Below are 18875 nucleotides of genomic sequence, written 5' to 3'. Positions count from 1 at the left end.
TTTTAGTATTTGCCATAAGTGTCTACACTTGACCCTGTCGAACGCCTTACGATAATCTATAAAGCATATGTACAGTGGAATATTAAATTCCCTATATTTTTCGATTATCTGTCTTATATTCAACAGGTGTTCTCGAGTACCTCTACCTTTGGTAAATCCAGTTTGCTCTTGTGGAATTTCTCTTTGAAGGAATGTTTTTAGTCTCTCATTAATTATATTTAGTATTATTATACTGGCATGTGATATAAGAGAAATAGTTCTATAATTGTCGCATTTATGGAAGCTGCCTTTTTTATGAATTGTTGTTATTGTAGATTTTGTCCAGTCTTCAGGCCATTGTTTAGAATGCCATATTTGGTTACAGAGTAGATGAAGTAATTTTACGCCAGTTTCTTCTGTGGCTTTGAGTATTTCTGCTGTTATCATATCTGGACCTGGTGCTTTATTATATTTAAGCTTAATGATCACTAGTCTTACTTTATTTTCAAGTATATCAGGTTCTCCTTCTACTTCATCAAAGATTTGGTTAACAGGTTCTTGGGGTTAATCATCTTTATATAGGTACCTGCAATACGATCTCCATGTCTCTGCTATATCTTCTCTGATTGTTCTCAGAGTTCCAGTGTTGTCTTCAATGGCCCAAGTTCTGGCTTTGAAGTATCTTGTTAAGTAGCGTATTTTTCTAAATAGATCTCTCGGCTGATTATTCTGATCATGTCTCTCAATTTCTTTGCATATACTTTGATAGTACAGTTTTTTATCTGCCTTGCATCTTCGCTTTACTTTTTTATTGAGGTTTCTTAAACTAGCTTTTTTCCTTTCACTATGCATACCACTTTGACAAAGATTTCTTCTATTCTCAATGATTTGAAAGGTTCCATCTGTTATCCAGTGTTTCCGTTTCACAGGATTAGGTGTTGTTACACAATGTTTAAAAGTCTCCCATATTTCTTGTGATGTTCCGTTACGAATAGAGGGCATTATTTTATGTAATTGCTTCTTGGAGAAGTTCGTCCTGCGTTTTTAGTTCTATCTAATGATCTATCTGATTATATCTATTATACAGGTGGTGACATTATAATTGATATATTATAGTATGAGAATAGAAAAATTATATTATTAAAAATATTGTAATAAATAATTATATCTATGCATCTATAAGCGAGGTTCCTATAGCCTCTGCTACTTCTCGCATTTCGACCGCTATTTTTTCTGTCCATCCATTCGTCTTCTTTGATGGCTTTATCTCTCATGATGTACTGTACATCTTCTTCCCAGGTAACTGAAGGCCTTCCCCTTCTTCTTCTTTGTTGTGGTATGTAATTTAAAGCTTTCTTTGGCCATCTATCTTCATTCATTCGTTTGACGTGACCATACCACACTAGTTGTCTCGTTTCAATTCTATCTACACTGGAATATACAGTTTTTGTCCTCCTTCCTGATGCGATCTTTTATATACCACACGCTCTCCTTAGATAATCTATTTCTACTACCTACTTCTATTCTCTTTCTATCTTTTTTTGTGATCTGCCAAACTTCTGCTCCATAAGTCATAATAGGCTCTACCAAGGTACGATAGATTGTCGTTTTTTGTCTTATCTCTTTAGACCATAGTAGAGAGCTTAGAATGTTTACCGCTATTTTGCCCTGCTGTGTTCTGTTTTCGATGTCTCTTTTGCCTTCTTTAGATAATATAGATTCGAGATATTTATATTCTTTAAATGTATTTGTTGTTCTAATTTCTAAATCTGGATCTCCTAATAAAGAATTAAGAATTAAATTCTAACACTTCTATAATATGTTACAATTGAGCAATTAGACTACCAGTTTCGGCAACTGGTTATGATAAATTCATCAATTTTAATGAACATACTTCTTAATTGTTTTTATTCTTGCAGTAAAAAAATACACTGTTAATTATACAAAGAGAATATCATTAATCTGTCACAACAATAATTGTTTTAACATACTACAATAATCATTTATAAAAATATCCGAAGTCTAAATACCAACATTTGAGGTGGCAACAGCGTAGTAGAAGCCATGAGGACATTAACTGAAATATACGGATTCCGCGACAACCTTAAAATGAATAAATATATATTTGGACGTCATCAAAACCGTTAAAGTGATTTTAGATATACAGCAAGCGAACGTGGCGCGCCTGACGGCAAGTGCCTCAAGTAATGTGTATATTATTATACAGATAACGTGTCTGAGGACATCCGGCCAATATTTTGTTCAAGCATTGTAGGAAGTGGTACCTTTCACCTGCGATAAATTTTAGAGAAAATCCTCGTGGCAACCGTATATCGGAGTCCACGAAGACCTGGACGTCACGAGAGACTACAGTTTAACATGGGGGGACGTCATGAGATGCTAAAAATAAATATATATATATATATATATATATATATATATATATATATATATATATATATATATAATATTCTTTTTGATTTTTTAATAAAGTTAAATTTAAATTGTCTAGATTAAAAAAGGTGCTACTATAGTATGCGGTCTACCTTGAGGGTGCGATCTAACTGAATGATTTGCACAAAATAATTAAATGCAAGAAAACTTTTGTAGAAAAAATATTTATTCACAAGTAATGAACATTTGGAGCCAGATAAAGACAATAAATAAATCAAAACTTTTCCAAATCTACCAGGCCATTTTATTTGAAAAGAGGGGTTGATCTTTACGCATACCCTGAACAAATATTACGGTGTTGTTGCCTTTCATTATTGTGTGAAAATCCTTCTTAGAAAATATTATGGTAATTAGCAGCTCATGTATAAAGTACCTACCTACAAAACAATCTTTACAAAATGAATAAAACGCATAAGTCAGAAGAATAGTATTATTTTACTTTTACAAATTAATACTTTGTCATATCAATTTAATATTTTAGTTAGGACTAAGCCACAAGATTAGCTTATTCCCAAGTAGAATAGTAAATTGATATGGCAAATTAAATTATTATTAATGTTGTTCTGAAGCTATTTTCTTGTGGCATTTTTATAATCAAGTATATTCAAATGGGAAATAAGCCACAATTTTACCTAAAAAATGATTTTATTAACGTTTCGACGCCCAAGTCGGGTGTCGTTGTCAAAATACAAAATAATATTAAATAAACAAAAATGTTGTTGCTTAGTAAAAAATTCTTCTAATAATTTATTTAATCTGACTCATTTATATCGGCAATTCAGACACGTATTATACATTTTAACCTTCCGTTACTCGCGCCAATTTTTTGTGATCGAATACTCGCGCACGGTGCAGAAGACCGGGTCCAAAAATATGGGTCAGCAATATTTGAAATTTTTTTTTTGGAAAATTGTGTACAATTATGTTATTTAATGAATATATGAACATATAATTTTGTAGATATGCGTTTGTGTAAACATTATATTTCTTTAATAAAAAGTAACTTTGTTTATCATCATCTTCATACGTTTCCTCGTCAGTCGATACTTCCTTCAATAATTTTAATAATCTTTGCTTCTCCTTCTCGTAATCCATATCTAAATACAAATAAACAAATATATAAACATTAAAAATAAGAAAAAGATCCTGAATTACCTTACTAATTAAAATTTACTACTTTAAATTACCTTACTAATTAATAGGTGTTGCCTAATAATAAAAGAACAATACTCTTTTTTACACTGCACGTGGACTTCACACACAGTTGACTGATGACTGAAGAGGTATGTGCGGCTGCAATTCAAAATCTCCACTACAATCAGAGTTATAGGAAGTTATATAGAGGGCCGGTCTCATACACCGTGTGCGAGTAACGGAGAAAGTAGACGACTTTAAAAATCATATTGCCAATATTGATGAGTTGCGTTCCTGGGACGACTTTACTAAAAGATAGTTCATTCGATTACATGAAATCAATCCCAACTCAAGAATAGCCGCCACAAAAAATCATAGCATGTGATCTGTCTTTAAAAAGACAACCAAATGCAACGGTGGTACTGAAATTCTCGCGTTAGAGATTCCATAGTAAATCACGAGGGAAAACCAGGAAAAACCTCGTGATACTATCCCGACATCGCAAGTATTTGGGTTTACATTTAGTTTACTCTCAAAACTAATACCAAATTCTGACTTGATATTTTAAATTTTAAATAATACTAAAATACTAAATATGTAATAAATAAATATGTTACTGATTTACTAATTGTGGTATTTTCTTTCTATTGACTTCCTCCTTTAGTATGGGTAACCATATCCTACTGCATTCTACCGAGGAATTTGCGACACAATTGGTTTCATTTAGCATAATTAGAGCCGGTTCTTTGATTTTTCTCTTTTTACTATCTGCTTCTTTTAGTACTATACTTGAATCTCTCCACTGAACTCTATGTTCATTATCCCATGCGTGTTGACATATTTGAGATCTATCAAATTCTCTATTTTTTATATAAGACTGATGTTCATTTACTCTAACGTCTAATGGTCTTGACGTTTCACCTATATAAAATTGTTCGCATTCACAAGGTATTTTATAAATACAATTCTTTGTTCTTTCTTGTTCACTGTTTGGTTTAGTTTTAGATAGAATAGATCTCAATGTGTTTGTTGTTTTGAATGTTGTTGATATGTTGAATTTATTTCCTATTGTTTTAAATTTCTCGGATAGTCCTTTTACATATGGTATTGATATTTTCCTCGTATTATTTCTTGTGAATGTTGTAGGATCCCGTTCTAAGTTGTTCTGTTCCATTCGATCCAATCTTGACAATTCCTTATTTATAAACGATATGGGATAATCATTTTTTAATAAAACAGATGTTAATAATTGTTTTTCTTCTAACGAAAATTCATTTTTACTGACTGCCAGATTAACTTCTTTAACAAAGATTTAAACTTTAGGTATAAATACAAATAGGGTCCGGCGGGCCCGTGTTGCCTCTTTACGTGACAAAATTCTTTCGACGCAATAATTTCAAAAATGATAATAAATATTTTGAATAGCTCATGACTATGTTGAAGGAAACACACTTCTAAACAAATTCAGTGATGCATAAAATTCAATAAAATTTTTTTATCAATGATAAAATAATTATTGGCGTCTAGGGGCCGTTGGACCCACCTTGCCCGAATAAGGGTTAAGAAAACAACTTCATTATTAGGGCAAACAGCAGTAACTGCTGAATTTTCAGCCAAAAACAAGTAACACAATTGTATGATTTGTCAAAAATTAATACATATTTTTTAACGTTTTTTAATGTTTTTCTGCTTAAAATTGAAGAAATAATAAATTGCGTGAAAGAAAAATCTTAAATTACAAATAGGTCAAAACCATTATTTTGGCACTGACTGCTTTTTACCTTATCACGGCAGAATTACTCAAAATAATTTCAACCTACGAATTGCGCCAATAACTGAACTTTGGTAGAAGGACTCCAGACGCGTCTAACTGTGTAAACCTCATATCTGGGAAAATACGAATTTTTAAGTTATACGCTTCATAATTATAATAAAATCTATTATATATATATATATATATATATATATATATATATATATATATATATATATATATATATATATATATATATATATATATATATAGTGGCTAAAACACCCCCGTGGGGGTAGCGCCGCCTTTACAGGCTCTCTAGATCCATGTTTTCGAGGTGGATCAGTCATCCATTCTTCTCTTTTTTAAACTGCATTACATATCCGGTTCCAGCTGCTTCTGTCTCTTGCTTTTTCTTCTGCATTTCTAATTCCCATGCCCTCTAGATCTCGCTTCACCTTTTCCAGCCATTTGGACCTCGGTCTTCCTCTTCGTCTCCTTCCTGCCGGGGACCACTTTGTCACTATGTTTATTATCGCTTCTTCTCCTGCTCTCCATACATGCCCAAGCCATCTCAGTCTTTGTCTCTTTATTCTCCTGACTATATCGTGCTCCTTCAATTCCTCACTTATTTCGTTATTTCTTCGACTCCTGTATTCACCCTCTGCTGTTTGTATTGGTCCTAATATTGCCCGAATTATTTTTCTCTCAGTTCTTCTTAAATTTTCTTCGTCTGTCTTGGTCATTGTCATCACTTCTGCTCCATACATTAATGTCGGTCTAAATAACGTTTCATAGAGCCTTAATTTAGTTGTTTTTGTTAATATTTTGCTTTTTATCATTTTTTTGTTGGCTTGGAATACTCTATTGATTGCCAATGTTTTCTCTTTTATTTCGTTTTCTCTTGTTCCATCACTTGACAGCATGACTCCTAGGTACTTATATCTACTTCTATCTATCAATCGGTTTTAAAACGTCTTGCGACGTTGTACGATGCCTAATTTCCATGACACTCTATCATCCCATTGGCCCTCTCTAAGATCTCTTGCGCTCATCGCCTTCGTTACTCCCTCTCTCCAAGATTTCTTGGGTCTTCCTCTCTTTCTGCGGTTTGGTGGTACCCATTGCATAATTATTTTAGGGAGTCTTGAGTTATCCATCCTCTGGACGTGTCCGTACCATATTAGCTGTTTTCTTTCTGTCTGTTGTTAGAGAGCCGTCAACCCCCATTCGCTGTCTTATCTCATCATTACGTATTCTCTCTCTGCGTGACACTCCTACTGATCTTCTAAAAGCGTCCATTTCTACTGCCTCCAGTTTTCTTCTGTTGTTTTCGGTTATCCGCCAAGTTTCTGCTCCGTACAATAGACTGCTTTTAATAAGAGATTCGTAGATATTGTGTTTTCTTCTTTTTCCTATTTCATGATTCCACAGTACGCTGTTTAGACAACCTATTGTTTTTCTGGATTGTGTTATTCTTCTCTTTATTTCTTCATCATCTTTCCCCGTTGTGTCAAAAACGATTCCTAGATATGTGTAATGGTCGCAGGGCTTGATGATTTCATTATTTTCTAATGTGATGTTCGATAGTTCGGTACCTATTGGCAGGTATTTTGTTTTTTCTGTATTAATTTCTAGTCCCCACTTTCTATATTCTTCTTGTAATTTCCTTGCCATGTACTCTAAATCATCTTTATCGTTTGCTATAACAACCTGGTCATCAGCAAACTGCAATGTATATAAGCAAATCTCTCCAAGGTCTACGCCCATGCCTCTGCATTTTCGTTTCCACTCTTTCAATGCTTTTGCAACATATATTTTAAATAAGGTCGGTGATACACAACACCCCTGACGTAGACCTTTATTAACCAGGAAGCTTTGCGATAATCTGTTTCCAGTTTTTATTTGTGATGTTGACCCTTCATACAAATTTCTTAAGGCTTTTATTAAGGTGACACTAATATTCGTCTGTCGTAACACGTTCCAGAGTTTGTTTACAGGAACTGTATCGTACGCCTTCTGCAAGTCAATAAACATGAGGTGGGCTTCTTGATTTGTGCTTAATTTTTTTTCTATTAGTTGTTTGAGGCAGAAGATATTATCAGTACAGCTTCTTCCTGTTCGAAAACCGGATTGTTCTTCTTCCTCTTGGTCTTTGTACTCCTTCTCAATGCGGTCTCTAATTATTCGTCCATACAAACGGCTGAATGTACTAGTCACTGATATCCCTCTATAGTTTTCACATTTAAGCTTATCTCCTTTCTTATGGATCGACGAAATATAAGCAATTTTCCACTCGTCGGGTATGGGAGAACCATTTATAAATTGATTTATGCACCAAGTGACGGTTTCAAACAATTTTTGTGATCCACATTTTATTAGTTCGGCTGGGATATCGCCTGGTCCTGGAGACCTACCGTTTTTCAGTTCTTTTATAGCTTTTATAATTTCTGTCACTTGTATTGTTATATCTTCTCCTTCAATGTTAACCTCTGTTGGTGATTGAGTTAAGTATTCGTCCCTATTTTCTGTCAGTAGTTCCCCATAGTACTTTTCCCATTTTTGTGTGGATATTAATTGAATGTTTGTGCTCTTCCTTTCGTTAGTTCTTATTTTATTGAGGAACTTTCATGTTTCTGTACATTTTCTGCCTCCCAGGTAGGTATTAATTTCCTGACACTTCTTATCCTGACACTTATATCTACTTACTTCTTCAAATTTGTATCTTCCCACTTTGACCTCTCTATTAGTAGGATTTTTTCCTAATCTTAACATTTTTGTTTTGTTTTCGTTAATACTCAGACCCACTGTTTTTCCTTCTTGAATGAGTTCCTTTACCATTTGCGTTAATATATCTCTTCTCTTTGCCATTATCACAACGTCATCGGCATATGCTACAATTTGACCTCCTCTATTTCTGAGTGTACCTTTGTTCATTTTTCTGGTAATATATTCTATTGCCATGTTGAATAGTGTTGTGGATAAACTATCACCCTGCCTCACTCTTTCGAACTCCTCTGTTTCCCCTATTTGCGTTTTTACACTCGCTCTGGTATCTATTAAAATCTATTACCTATGAGGAAAAACGGTGTTTCAAGCTCAATAATTCCTGTAATACCTTCAGTTATCATACTTCACCTTGGATGCATCAGATTCTACTTGCCAATACGTTTCAAACTCATGTTAGTGATCAAAATCGGTTAAGCCGTTTAGAAGTTATCGAGCTCCAAAAGTATAATCCATGTAACCATTATCGCCGAAATGGTTTATGTAGTTGTAGCGGTTACGACGCTAAATTTGATCGGGCAATCCGAGTTTATTTGCCGGCCAACCTAATATTTTTTTTCAATCTATTTCGAATAGAAAAAAATCTAGTGTACATTCGATGTTCACAAAGAATTATATTGAAGAAGAAACAGTATTAAGTTTGGATGGCTCGGATATGAACTCGGATTTTACCATCACAATTTAGTGTCGTAACCACTAGCTAGATCATTTGGGAGATAATGCGACAAAGGCGACCGTTTATAACGCTTAATGCGTAATCGAGAAACATTGCATTCAACTTCATACATTTGATTTATAAATTTTTTTTTTATGAAAAACTCCCGATACAAGGGTAAAAACCGCTAAACGCCGTAAAAATGAGTGGCACATACAATATTCCAGCTACAAAAGACCTGAATTAATATTATGTGTCGCGAAAATGTACTTTTATTTTGATGCAAATTTGATGAATTTTTATTTTGAAAGATTTTTCCATAATATTTGCTAAATTTGTAGTAAAACCCGCCACAAAAAACTTTAAAAGGTAGACTGTACCAAAGTTACTCTTTTGTGGCGCATTTTACTTCACATTTAAGAAATATTATGGAAAAATCCATGAAAATGAAAATACATTTTCGCGACACGTAATATTCATACCAGCCCTTTTGTAGCTGGAATATTGTATTCGCCACTCATTTTTATGGCGTTTAGCGGTTTTTTACCCTTGTACATACATACATATTGTACAGGGTGCAATATTGCTCAGATGCAGAATTCCTCATTATTATAATAAAAATTAAAATGGTAAAAAGTTATTTAAATCTGAAACCTTTCTTGTTGGAAGTTCTTTTTGGTACATCCTTAATCTGCGACTTTTACAATTTATAAGACAGCAGACGACGAATACAGAAAACAAAAAGGACTCTACTATATGCAGTCACATTTAGTTTCAGAGTAATCTATCATTACTCAGATTTGAGTACTAGGAATTTTCTTTTTGTCCTTTTCCTAGACGACTGAAAACGAAATGTGACTGCATAGAGTAGAGTCCCTTTTGTTTTCTATATTCGCCGTGTGCTGTCTTACAAATTATAAAAGTCGCAGAAAAAAGATGTACCAGAAAGAACTTACAACAAGAAAAGTTTCAAATTTAAATATCTATTTACCATTTTAATTTTTAAGTAAAATTTGATAAAAAATGTTTGTCCTGGTAAAAGGTATATTAATTTAAAAAGCCCCTACGGGCTACAAACATAGAAACAAAACGTTTTCGCTCTGTAACAAGAGCATCATCAGTGTTACCTTAAATAACTATAACCGTATTAATTAAAGCAAAATGTTAAAGTTAAAGTGATGACCAAGGTAAAAGCAAAGTTTGGTTATACTTACAAGAACATGGTGAGCCGCACAAAAATACAAAGTTTGAAACCTTTTACAAATAGACTAAAAGTCTCTTCCAAAGAATGGATAAAATTCCTATGGATGTGGCTTTAGGGCAACATAAATATGACTCCCACACGTGGTAAGTGGGTTAATTAAAGTAAACAGTAGCGATCAACAGGTAGCAACAAAATATAACTTCGGGAGATAGTATCACAAACTTTGGCAACAGTGGTAATCTTTGACATTATCTAAGATTAATATTTTGACAGTATCATAGTCGCGCTAAATGGAAGCAAGAGAAAACGATTTATAAATATCAATAAATCGATATTTATAAAAATAAAACACAATGGGAGAAAATTTTATGTTAAGATGGGTATTTAGAAAGGTATTTGCATGAAATATCTAATAACAAAAAAATAATAAATAATCATTTTTTGTTGTGAACGAAACAAATTTCGATTTTCGCATAATTTTGGCACGGTTTTTAATGGACTTTTTCTTGGAAGGTTTCACTTTATTTTTCATTTGATTTGCTTTTTCCATTATGTTAAACTATTGATAATATTTTTAGAATAAAAAATCCTCCTAAAACTTTATATACTCGCATTAGAATTCGAAATATTTTTACGTAAAATATACTTACCTACCTACATATAACTAAAACTCACAATTAACAACAATCTATTCTTCCAAAGAGGCCAACAACTTATACAACAACAACAAATATATAATAAATTAATTATCAATAAACACTACTTTCCTATAAAACAACAAAAACGAATTCTTAAATTAACACACTACTGCACTGAATAGATATCGATAAAGATGACAGAACAGATTAGAGAAAATCTGACGCAGGTTTGTCAAAATGACAGTGATAATTATTTCTCTATGTTGCCTAATTAGTTATTTAGTTATAATATGTTCGATTTCTTGTTAGAAATAAAAAATTTTAGTAGTTTCAAGATTACACAAAATCTAGGCATGGGATAAAAAAGTTTATTTGAAGAAAGTTTTTTTTTCTTCTTAATGGCGCTACAGGCTCCTTTCTTCAATATTTTATTTAGTTAAAGAATAATTTCCACGTACTAACATATTTCTGAAATTGTGCTCTGTACCGCCATTCTTTATTATACGAATATGTGTGCCAAATATCTCGACAAAATATTCAAAATTAGAGCCGCAATCTTGGAACGCGTTTGTTGCTACCTGTTGATCGCTACTGTAGCCTCTTGAGGTGACAGGCAACTAATAAATGAGATTTCAAAAGCGAATCTGTCTGATGTCAGGACGACAATTGTCAATGAAACTTATAGTTCTATGAAAAATGTTGGTTACACTAGCCACTAAAATTTAAAGTAGTGGAGTCACTAAAGGTTTTCACCTCCGATTGTGTTGAACCTTCATAGATTTTCATGAAAATTGGTGAGTAGTTAGAAGATACTTCAAGGAACAAAGGTGACATGATGCCAACTTGCTCTTTTACCCTGGGGGTGGATGCCACCCCTTCTCGGGATGAAATTTTTTTATTAAAAATAACACCAGAAATCGATAGAGGAGCAACTTCTAAGCAAAATTTGTTATATAAAGTTATTAACATAAATCAATACTTTTTGATTTATGAAATATATCAAAGATTTGATTTTTTATCAAAATAATGCATGTTTTAAAGCTGTTTTTCACGTATTACTTAAAAACTATAACCTTTTGTAAACAAGCTATTATTACCAAAATTAAAGATAATAAAAAATTTAATACACTCCCCACTTAAAGAACTAAACTAATGTTATTTCAAAGTGAGTTATGGGTAATTGAATGTATATTTTTTTCGACGAGTACTCAAATCTAAGTATTCAAGCTTGCATAACGGGAAAACGATGCATTTTATATAACATACTTGTTAACCACTTGTCAAAGTACTTCAGAATACCTATCAAATGAGCTCCAGTCGAAGTTAATAGCATCAAAATTAAGCAAGTTATGATGAAAATAAGAGAACCCTTTCGATTTTTTAGGAAAAAGTGAAAAATAAAACATACGCCATCTCCACAAAAATTAAAATTTGTATTAAACCTCACAAGAATTTCTTTAGGTTAATATAGTTAATGATTTCAACAATTTTGAGAGGTCTAGAATGCATATTTTTTGAAAAAAAAAGTTATAATTTAAAAAAATCCGAATTTTTAAATTATCGTACTTTTCATTTTCTTTTGATAATAACTCCAAAAACACTCAATATACGTAAAAAATCATGTTTAACTCTATTTTGGTTTTTTCTGTTCCAAATATTTTATCTATTTTACTATTTCCGTAGAGCAAAAAATAACCGAAATAGAAACTTTTAATATTACAATTTTGCTGAGAGAACCCTGTAACCATTGCAATTTAACCTTTTATTTTTAAAAAAGTAAGAGGTTTAAAAGATCAGTTTTGATGTTTTTTAATAGCTCTTAGAATCTATTAGAATCTACTTTTAAATAGTTTTTAGGTAAATCTTACATCTTAAAAATTAATGGATTTATTTACAAAAAAAACAATAACATTTTTTGGAAAAAATTTTTAAAGATACATTTTGAAACATTTTTGGTGCATAAATTTTAATGCTATCAGCTTGTTCGGGGGCTTATTTGATAGATATTTCTATGAACTTTGACAAATGTTTAATAAGTTTATGTTAAAAAATGCACCATTTTCCCGGTATTTAAGCTTGAATACTTAGATTTAGGTACTCGACGAAAGAAATATACATTCAATTACCTATAACTCACTTTTAGTTAACATGGATTTAAAGGTTTTTCTCGTAAGGAGTTTATTTGAATTTTTATTAGCCTTAAGTTTGATAATAATAACTTTTTTGCAAAAACTTATAGTTTTTGAGTTATTTATGAAAAATCGGTTAAAAACATACATTTTTCTCAAGAAAAATTAAAAGCTTTGATTTATTTTAACAAATTTATTTAACAAATTTTGCTTATAATTTGTCCCTCTATCAAATTGTGGGGTTATTTTTAATAAAATAATTTTCACCCCCGAGGAGGGGTGGCATCCAGCCCCAGGGTAAAAGCGCAAGTTAACACCATGTCACCTTTGTTCCTTGAGATATTCTCTAACCACTCACCAATTTTCATGCAAATCGATGGAGGTTCAACGAAATCGGAGGTAATAGCTCATATCCACCTTAGTGACTTCACTAAAGTTGATTATTGTACAAGCAATTATAGCTTTTATTGATGTTAGCTGTTATAATTGCTTGTACAATAAACAACTTTAAATTTTAGTGGCTAGTGTACCTAACATTTCATAGAACTATAAGTTTCATTGACAATTGTCGTCCTGACATCAGACGGATTCGCTTTTGAAATCTCATCTATTAGTTGCCTGTCACCTCTTATAATATAATGACTTAATTAATTAACCCACTTACCACGTGTGGGAGTAATATGTTGCCCTAAAGCCACATCCATAGGAATTTTATCCATCCTTTGGATTTTACAATGTTTATATTTATATGAGATTTTTAGTCTATTTGTAAATGGTTTCAAACTTTGTATTTTTGGGTGGCTCACCATGTTCTTGTAAGTATAACTAAACTTTGCTTTTACCTTGATCATCATTTTAACTTTAACATTTTGCTTTAATTAATACGGTTATACTTATTTATTTTTCAAATTACCTAAAAGGACATTATATACGTGGAAATCTCCAGCAGATACCCCCAATAATATCGTAAGAAACCAAATTGACTACATAACCATCAGTGAGCGTTACAGAAATGCAGTAAAGTCTGTAAAAACCTATCCTGGCGCCGATGTGCCATCTGATCACAATCTATTGTTAGCCGAAATAAAATTAAAACTTAAACGGATAAAACAACAACGATCCTCTAACAAACTGGATACCGATTTTATTAGAAACAACAGTCAGGGGATTTCAAACAATTTAGAGAGCAATTTTGAGAATAGCGAACAACAAGAATCCATCGAGGATCATTGGAACCAAATCAAAACGATTATAAGCAACTCAACTCCAAACTTCAAAGAGAAAAATCAAAAGAAGCAACAGTGGATGAACGATGAGATTTTGAATTTGATGGAAAAAAGACGCAAATTTAAGAATCAAAACATCGAAATGTATAAACGCATTAATAAAGAGATAAGGACTAAAATACGAGCGGCAAAAGAAACATACTTTAAAAAAAAATGTATAGAAATTGAAGAGTTGCAGAGAAAACATGATTCATTTAATATGTATAAAAAAATAAAAAAACTCACCGGTCAGAACAAAAAACATGCAAATAACATCGTTGATAGAGACGGAAAACTGATTATCACTGATCTGGATAAAATAGACAGATGGAAAGAATACATTGAGGAACTGTTTAATGATGAAAGGCCCGAGCTTGAAATTAACGAAGTAGTTACAGGACCTGACATAACTATGGACGAAATTGAACAAACAATAAGATTAGCAAAGACCAGAAAAGCGACGGGACCAGACGAAATACCGAATGAAATAATAAAGCTCTTCGAAAATTCAGGTAAAAGATCTCTCCTTCATCTTTTTAATAAAGTTTATCAAACTGGCTATATACCAACGGATTGGCTGCTGTCGACTTTTGTGACGATATCTAAAAAAGCAAACGCGAAAAGATGTAGTGACTACCGAACCATTAGCTTGATGAGTCATGTTTTAAAGATATTTCTACGAATTTTGCAATCTAGGATGTACCAAAAAATAGAAGAACAGCTTGGTGATACACAGTTTGGATTCCACAATAACCTTGGGACCAGAGAAGCACTGTTTAGTATTCAGGTTATGGTACAGAGATGCAGAGATGCCGGACATCCGGTTTATATGTGTTTCATTGACTTTGAGAAGGCCTTTGATCGGGTAAAACATACGGAAATGATTGCTATTCTTCAGAAAGTGGGTATTGATGATAAAGACCTACGCATTATCAAAAATCTTTACTGGCATCAACGTGCAAACATCAGGATTGGCTGGGACACGTCTGAAGAACTTCAAATACGAAGAGGAGTAAGGCAGGGCTGCATTTTGTCCCCACTAATAATTAACATCTATTCTGAGTTTGTTTTCAATAAAGCAGTGGATAATGCTCAATGTGGTATCAAAATGAATGGCGTCAATATTAATAATTTGAGATATGCGGATGACACGGTGTTAATTGCGAGCAATTATGAAGAACTTCAACATCTGATTAATAGGATTACCACAACGTGTGATGAATATGGACTCAAGCTAAACACCGCAAAGACCAAGGTGATGGTTGTCAGTAAGACGCCAATACAACCGGAAGTAGTAACAGCTTATGGTGAACAATTAGAGAGAACTAACAGTATCACCTACCTTGGTTGTAATCTAAATGAGAACTGGGACATGAGCAAAGAAATTAGAATACGTATAGAGAAGGCCAGAGCTGCATTCTTTAAGATAAAGAAACTTTTATGTGGAAACAACATTACTTTGAATCTTAAAATTAGATTAGTGAGATGTTATGTGTTCTCTACTCTTTTGTACGGTGTCGAAGGTTGGACTTTAACAGATACTCTTCTCAAGAAATTGGAAGCCTTTGAAATTTGGGTATACCGAAGAATCCTACGAATAAGTTGGGTGGATAGAGTTCGTAACGAAGTTGTTTTGCACCGGATGGGAAAAGTCACAGAAGTCGTCAGAACAGTTAAAAATCGAAAACTTGAATATTTTGGCCATGCTATGCGACACCCAGAGAGATATAATATACTCCATTTAATAATACAAGGCAAGGTAGACGGAAGAAGAGGGCCAGGTCGAAGAAGAACGTCATGGCTTAAAAACCTGAGAGAATGGTATAACAGATCCTCTGCATCCGTTTTCCGAGCTGCCGTTAACAAAATTGCTATAGCTAATTAGATAGCCAACGTTCGATAATCGAGCACGGCACATGAAGAAGAAGATATTTATTTAAGGTAACACTGATGATGCTCTTGTTACAGAGCGAAAACGTTTTGTTTCTTTGGTTTTGGAGCCATATAGGGGCTTTTTAAACTAATATACCTTTTACCAGGACAAAATTTTTTTATTAAATTTTACTTGTAATTAATGGTATACAGCCAGCTACAGGAAATTCTTCCTTGTGGTATTTAATTTTTATTATAATGGTGAATTCTGCATCTGACACATTGCAGTTTGATGAAGGATTTTTCATAATGCTCTGTTGATGGGAACTTGTTATTGATTTACTATGAGTATTGTTATCTTCCACGTTTCACAGCTTACCTTCTTACATAGGCCAAACCAATAGAAGAATCTAAAATAAGATCTACGAGTCTTCTATTTTCGTTCGTAATTTAGAATCCGTTTTAGCCCTGAGCTAAATTCACTTTAGGACAATATCATCTCCATACAGGTCATTAGATTAGTTTTTAAAATTACAAAAATATAGCCCTCATCTGTTTTTACAGACCCAGAATTATCTGGAAGGCTATAGAGATCTAAAAGTATCAGAATGGTCTTAATAAAAGACATGACGAGGTTCTCTTCAACATAGACACCTCTTGTCAATCATATTAAAACATTGTTTTAAAACTTACAATGAAGTAAACAACTTTTAATATGTAATAGTTTATATTTCAAAATGTTATAAAATTTAAAATTATCCAAACAGATTAAAAATTTCAGAACGTTTTTGTCTTATCAGACCAACATCAGTAAAAAAGTTATATTAGTAATTGAAAGGACCCATATAGTAAGCTCCTTATATTGCATATTAAAATTATTAAATTAAAGTTGATGTGATACGAGATTGATGTTAAAAGATTTAACTTTAATAAACATACTGGTCCCTACTCAAACCAAGGACGTGAGTGTCCTAAGGAATCTACCAGCCAACTGACTATAAGATCGGGATGCTAGGAATGTTCATAATTGTTAATGTTCATATTGAATAAAAGTATTTATTGTCTTATCATTTTCTTATTATATTTGTGATGTTTAGCGTGTTTTCTAGAGATAAGAGAATAATTATTAAACAATTTGTCATATTTATAGCACTTACTTTTTCTTTTAATCCTTTATATAAAAATTTCTTAAATAGAGAAACAATAGGATCCGCAATGCTCGGAGCATTGATTACATGAAATTCCTGGATTCTTTTACTCCATACTTCCTGGAAAGATTGTTACACTTTATGATATAAATCGATTATTATAATTCAATAACTAATAAAATTATAATTCAATATCTTTATAGGTACATATTATCTTTATAGGTACATATTATCGTATATCTTTATAGGTACATATTAAGATATTATGGTATTATAAGGATAATAACGCTTGAGATCAATGGTGTGTATCATCCCGAGGGCCAATGGCCCGAGGGATATACGTTGACCGAATGCGTTATTATCCGTATTACCCGTGGTGCCTTCAATGTTTAATGTCCGACTAAATATTTTTTATATGAGAAAAATCTGAATGAATTTTCAATAAATTAGTTTTCAAATAAGTAATTTACCTGAATAGTCGTAACGTAATTGTGGTAATCATAGTTTTACTTAGATAGGTATTTGTCAACTTGACAGTACGTAAAAAATAATTTTGAGATTGAGGCATAAAATGTTCGAAATGTTCGAAAAGACCGATCTCCTCCAAGATATTTTAGTGAAAGCTGCTAAAACTGTGGATGAGCTTGTGCCAAAAAAACTAAGCAAATTGTCGAGAAAGAATATTTCCATTTTTAGGCCTGGCTGACGAAACGGTGCGTGGACCGTGTCGACGAAATCGTTTTGATGGCTTATTTTCAAGATTTATCACAGTCGTATTTTTCAAATTATCTTTGGTTAATAACATATACACATATTTTGCATTTGTATATTATGTTCGTAATAAACTTAAATGAAATTAATTTATTGCCAAATTATTTACAAATTAATTTAATAGGCCTTAGGGTGTTACTTTAAAAAAAACCTCTAGGACAATGTAACATACAGTGATAAGCGCGCTAATAACCGGCAAAATAATGCAAAAGTTGGAAAACTAAAGAGATGAAACTAGTAGAGGTGGAAATTATCGATATAAATGTCTAAATTAACATTAAATTACATAGTTTTCCACCTTCAGACGTTTGTGACACAAGTATTTAATACAATTCTACTGTCACAGTGACAGTTGACATACTCCTCAGATACGTCTAAAGGTAGAAAACTATATAATGTAATGTTAATTTATACGTTTACATCGATAATTTCCACCTCTGCAGGACACCTCCAGTCGGACATTAAGTAAACTTATCTTGTTTCAGGATGTTGGATACAATTTGGGCACGGTACTTAAAGAAGAAGATCTTGTTTCAACACATTTCTGAAGAACCAAGTCAGCTGAAGAATATAATATAATAAATTATAATTAATCTAGTGCAATTAATTATCTTAAGAGTAAACAGTAGCTATCAACAGGTAGCAACAAAATATAACTTCGGAAGATAATATCATAAACTTTGGCCACAGTGGTAATCTTTGACATTATCTAAGATTAATATTTTGACAATATCATAGTCGCGCTAAATGGAAGTAATAGAAAACGATTTTATTATTAATAAATAGATATTTATAGAAATAAACCAAAATGGGTGAAAATTTTATGTTAAGATAGGTATTTAAAAAGGTATTTGCATGAAATATCTAATAATAAAACAATAATAAATAATCATTTTTTGTTGTGAAGCGAAACAAATTTCGATTTTTGCATAATTTTGGCACGGTTTTTAATGGACTTTTTCTTGGAAGGTTTCACTTTATTTTTCGTTTGATTTACTTTTTCCATTTTGTTAAACTATTGATAATTATTTTTAGAATAAAAAATCATCCTAAAACTTTATATACTCGCATTAGAATTCGAAATAT

At 32.3% G+C, this 18875-nt stretch overlaps 1 protein-coding gene across 2 annotated transcripts in view; it reads right to left on the bottom strand.

The window, feature by feature from the left end:
* LOC126888091 (alpha-tocopherol transfer protein-like) overlaps nt 1-18875 on the bottom strand; it is a 72858-nt gene that overhangs the window by 34293 nt on the left and 19690 nt on the right. The window contains exon 4 of one of the 2 annotated variants that reach the window (XM_050656115.1): nt 17028-17138. The exons of the other annotated variant lie outside the window; for it this stretch is intronic. Coding sequence (XP_050512072.1) covers nt 17028-17138 — 111 coding nt within the window. The remainder of the gene's footprint in view (nt 1-17027; nt 17139-18875) is intronic. 2 annotated transcript variants of the gene reach the window in all.

This window comes from Diabrotica virgifera, chromosome 7 (genome assembly GCF_917563875.1).
Source record: "Diabrotica virgifera virgifera chromosome 7, PGI_DIABVI_V3a".
NCBI lineage: Eukaryota > Metazoa > Arthropoda > Insecta > Coleoptera > Chrysomelidae > Diabrotica > Diabrotica virgifera.
Note: the sequence above shows the minus strand (reverse complement) of the source record. Positions and strands in the feature narration are given on the sequence as shown.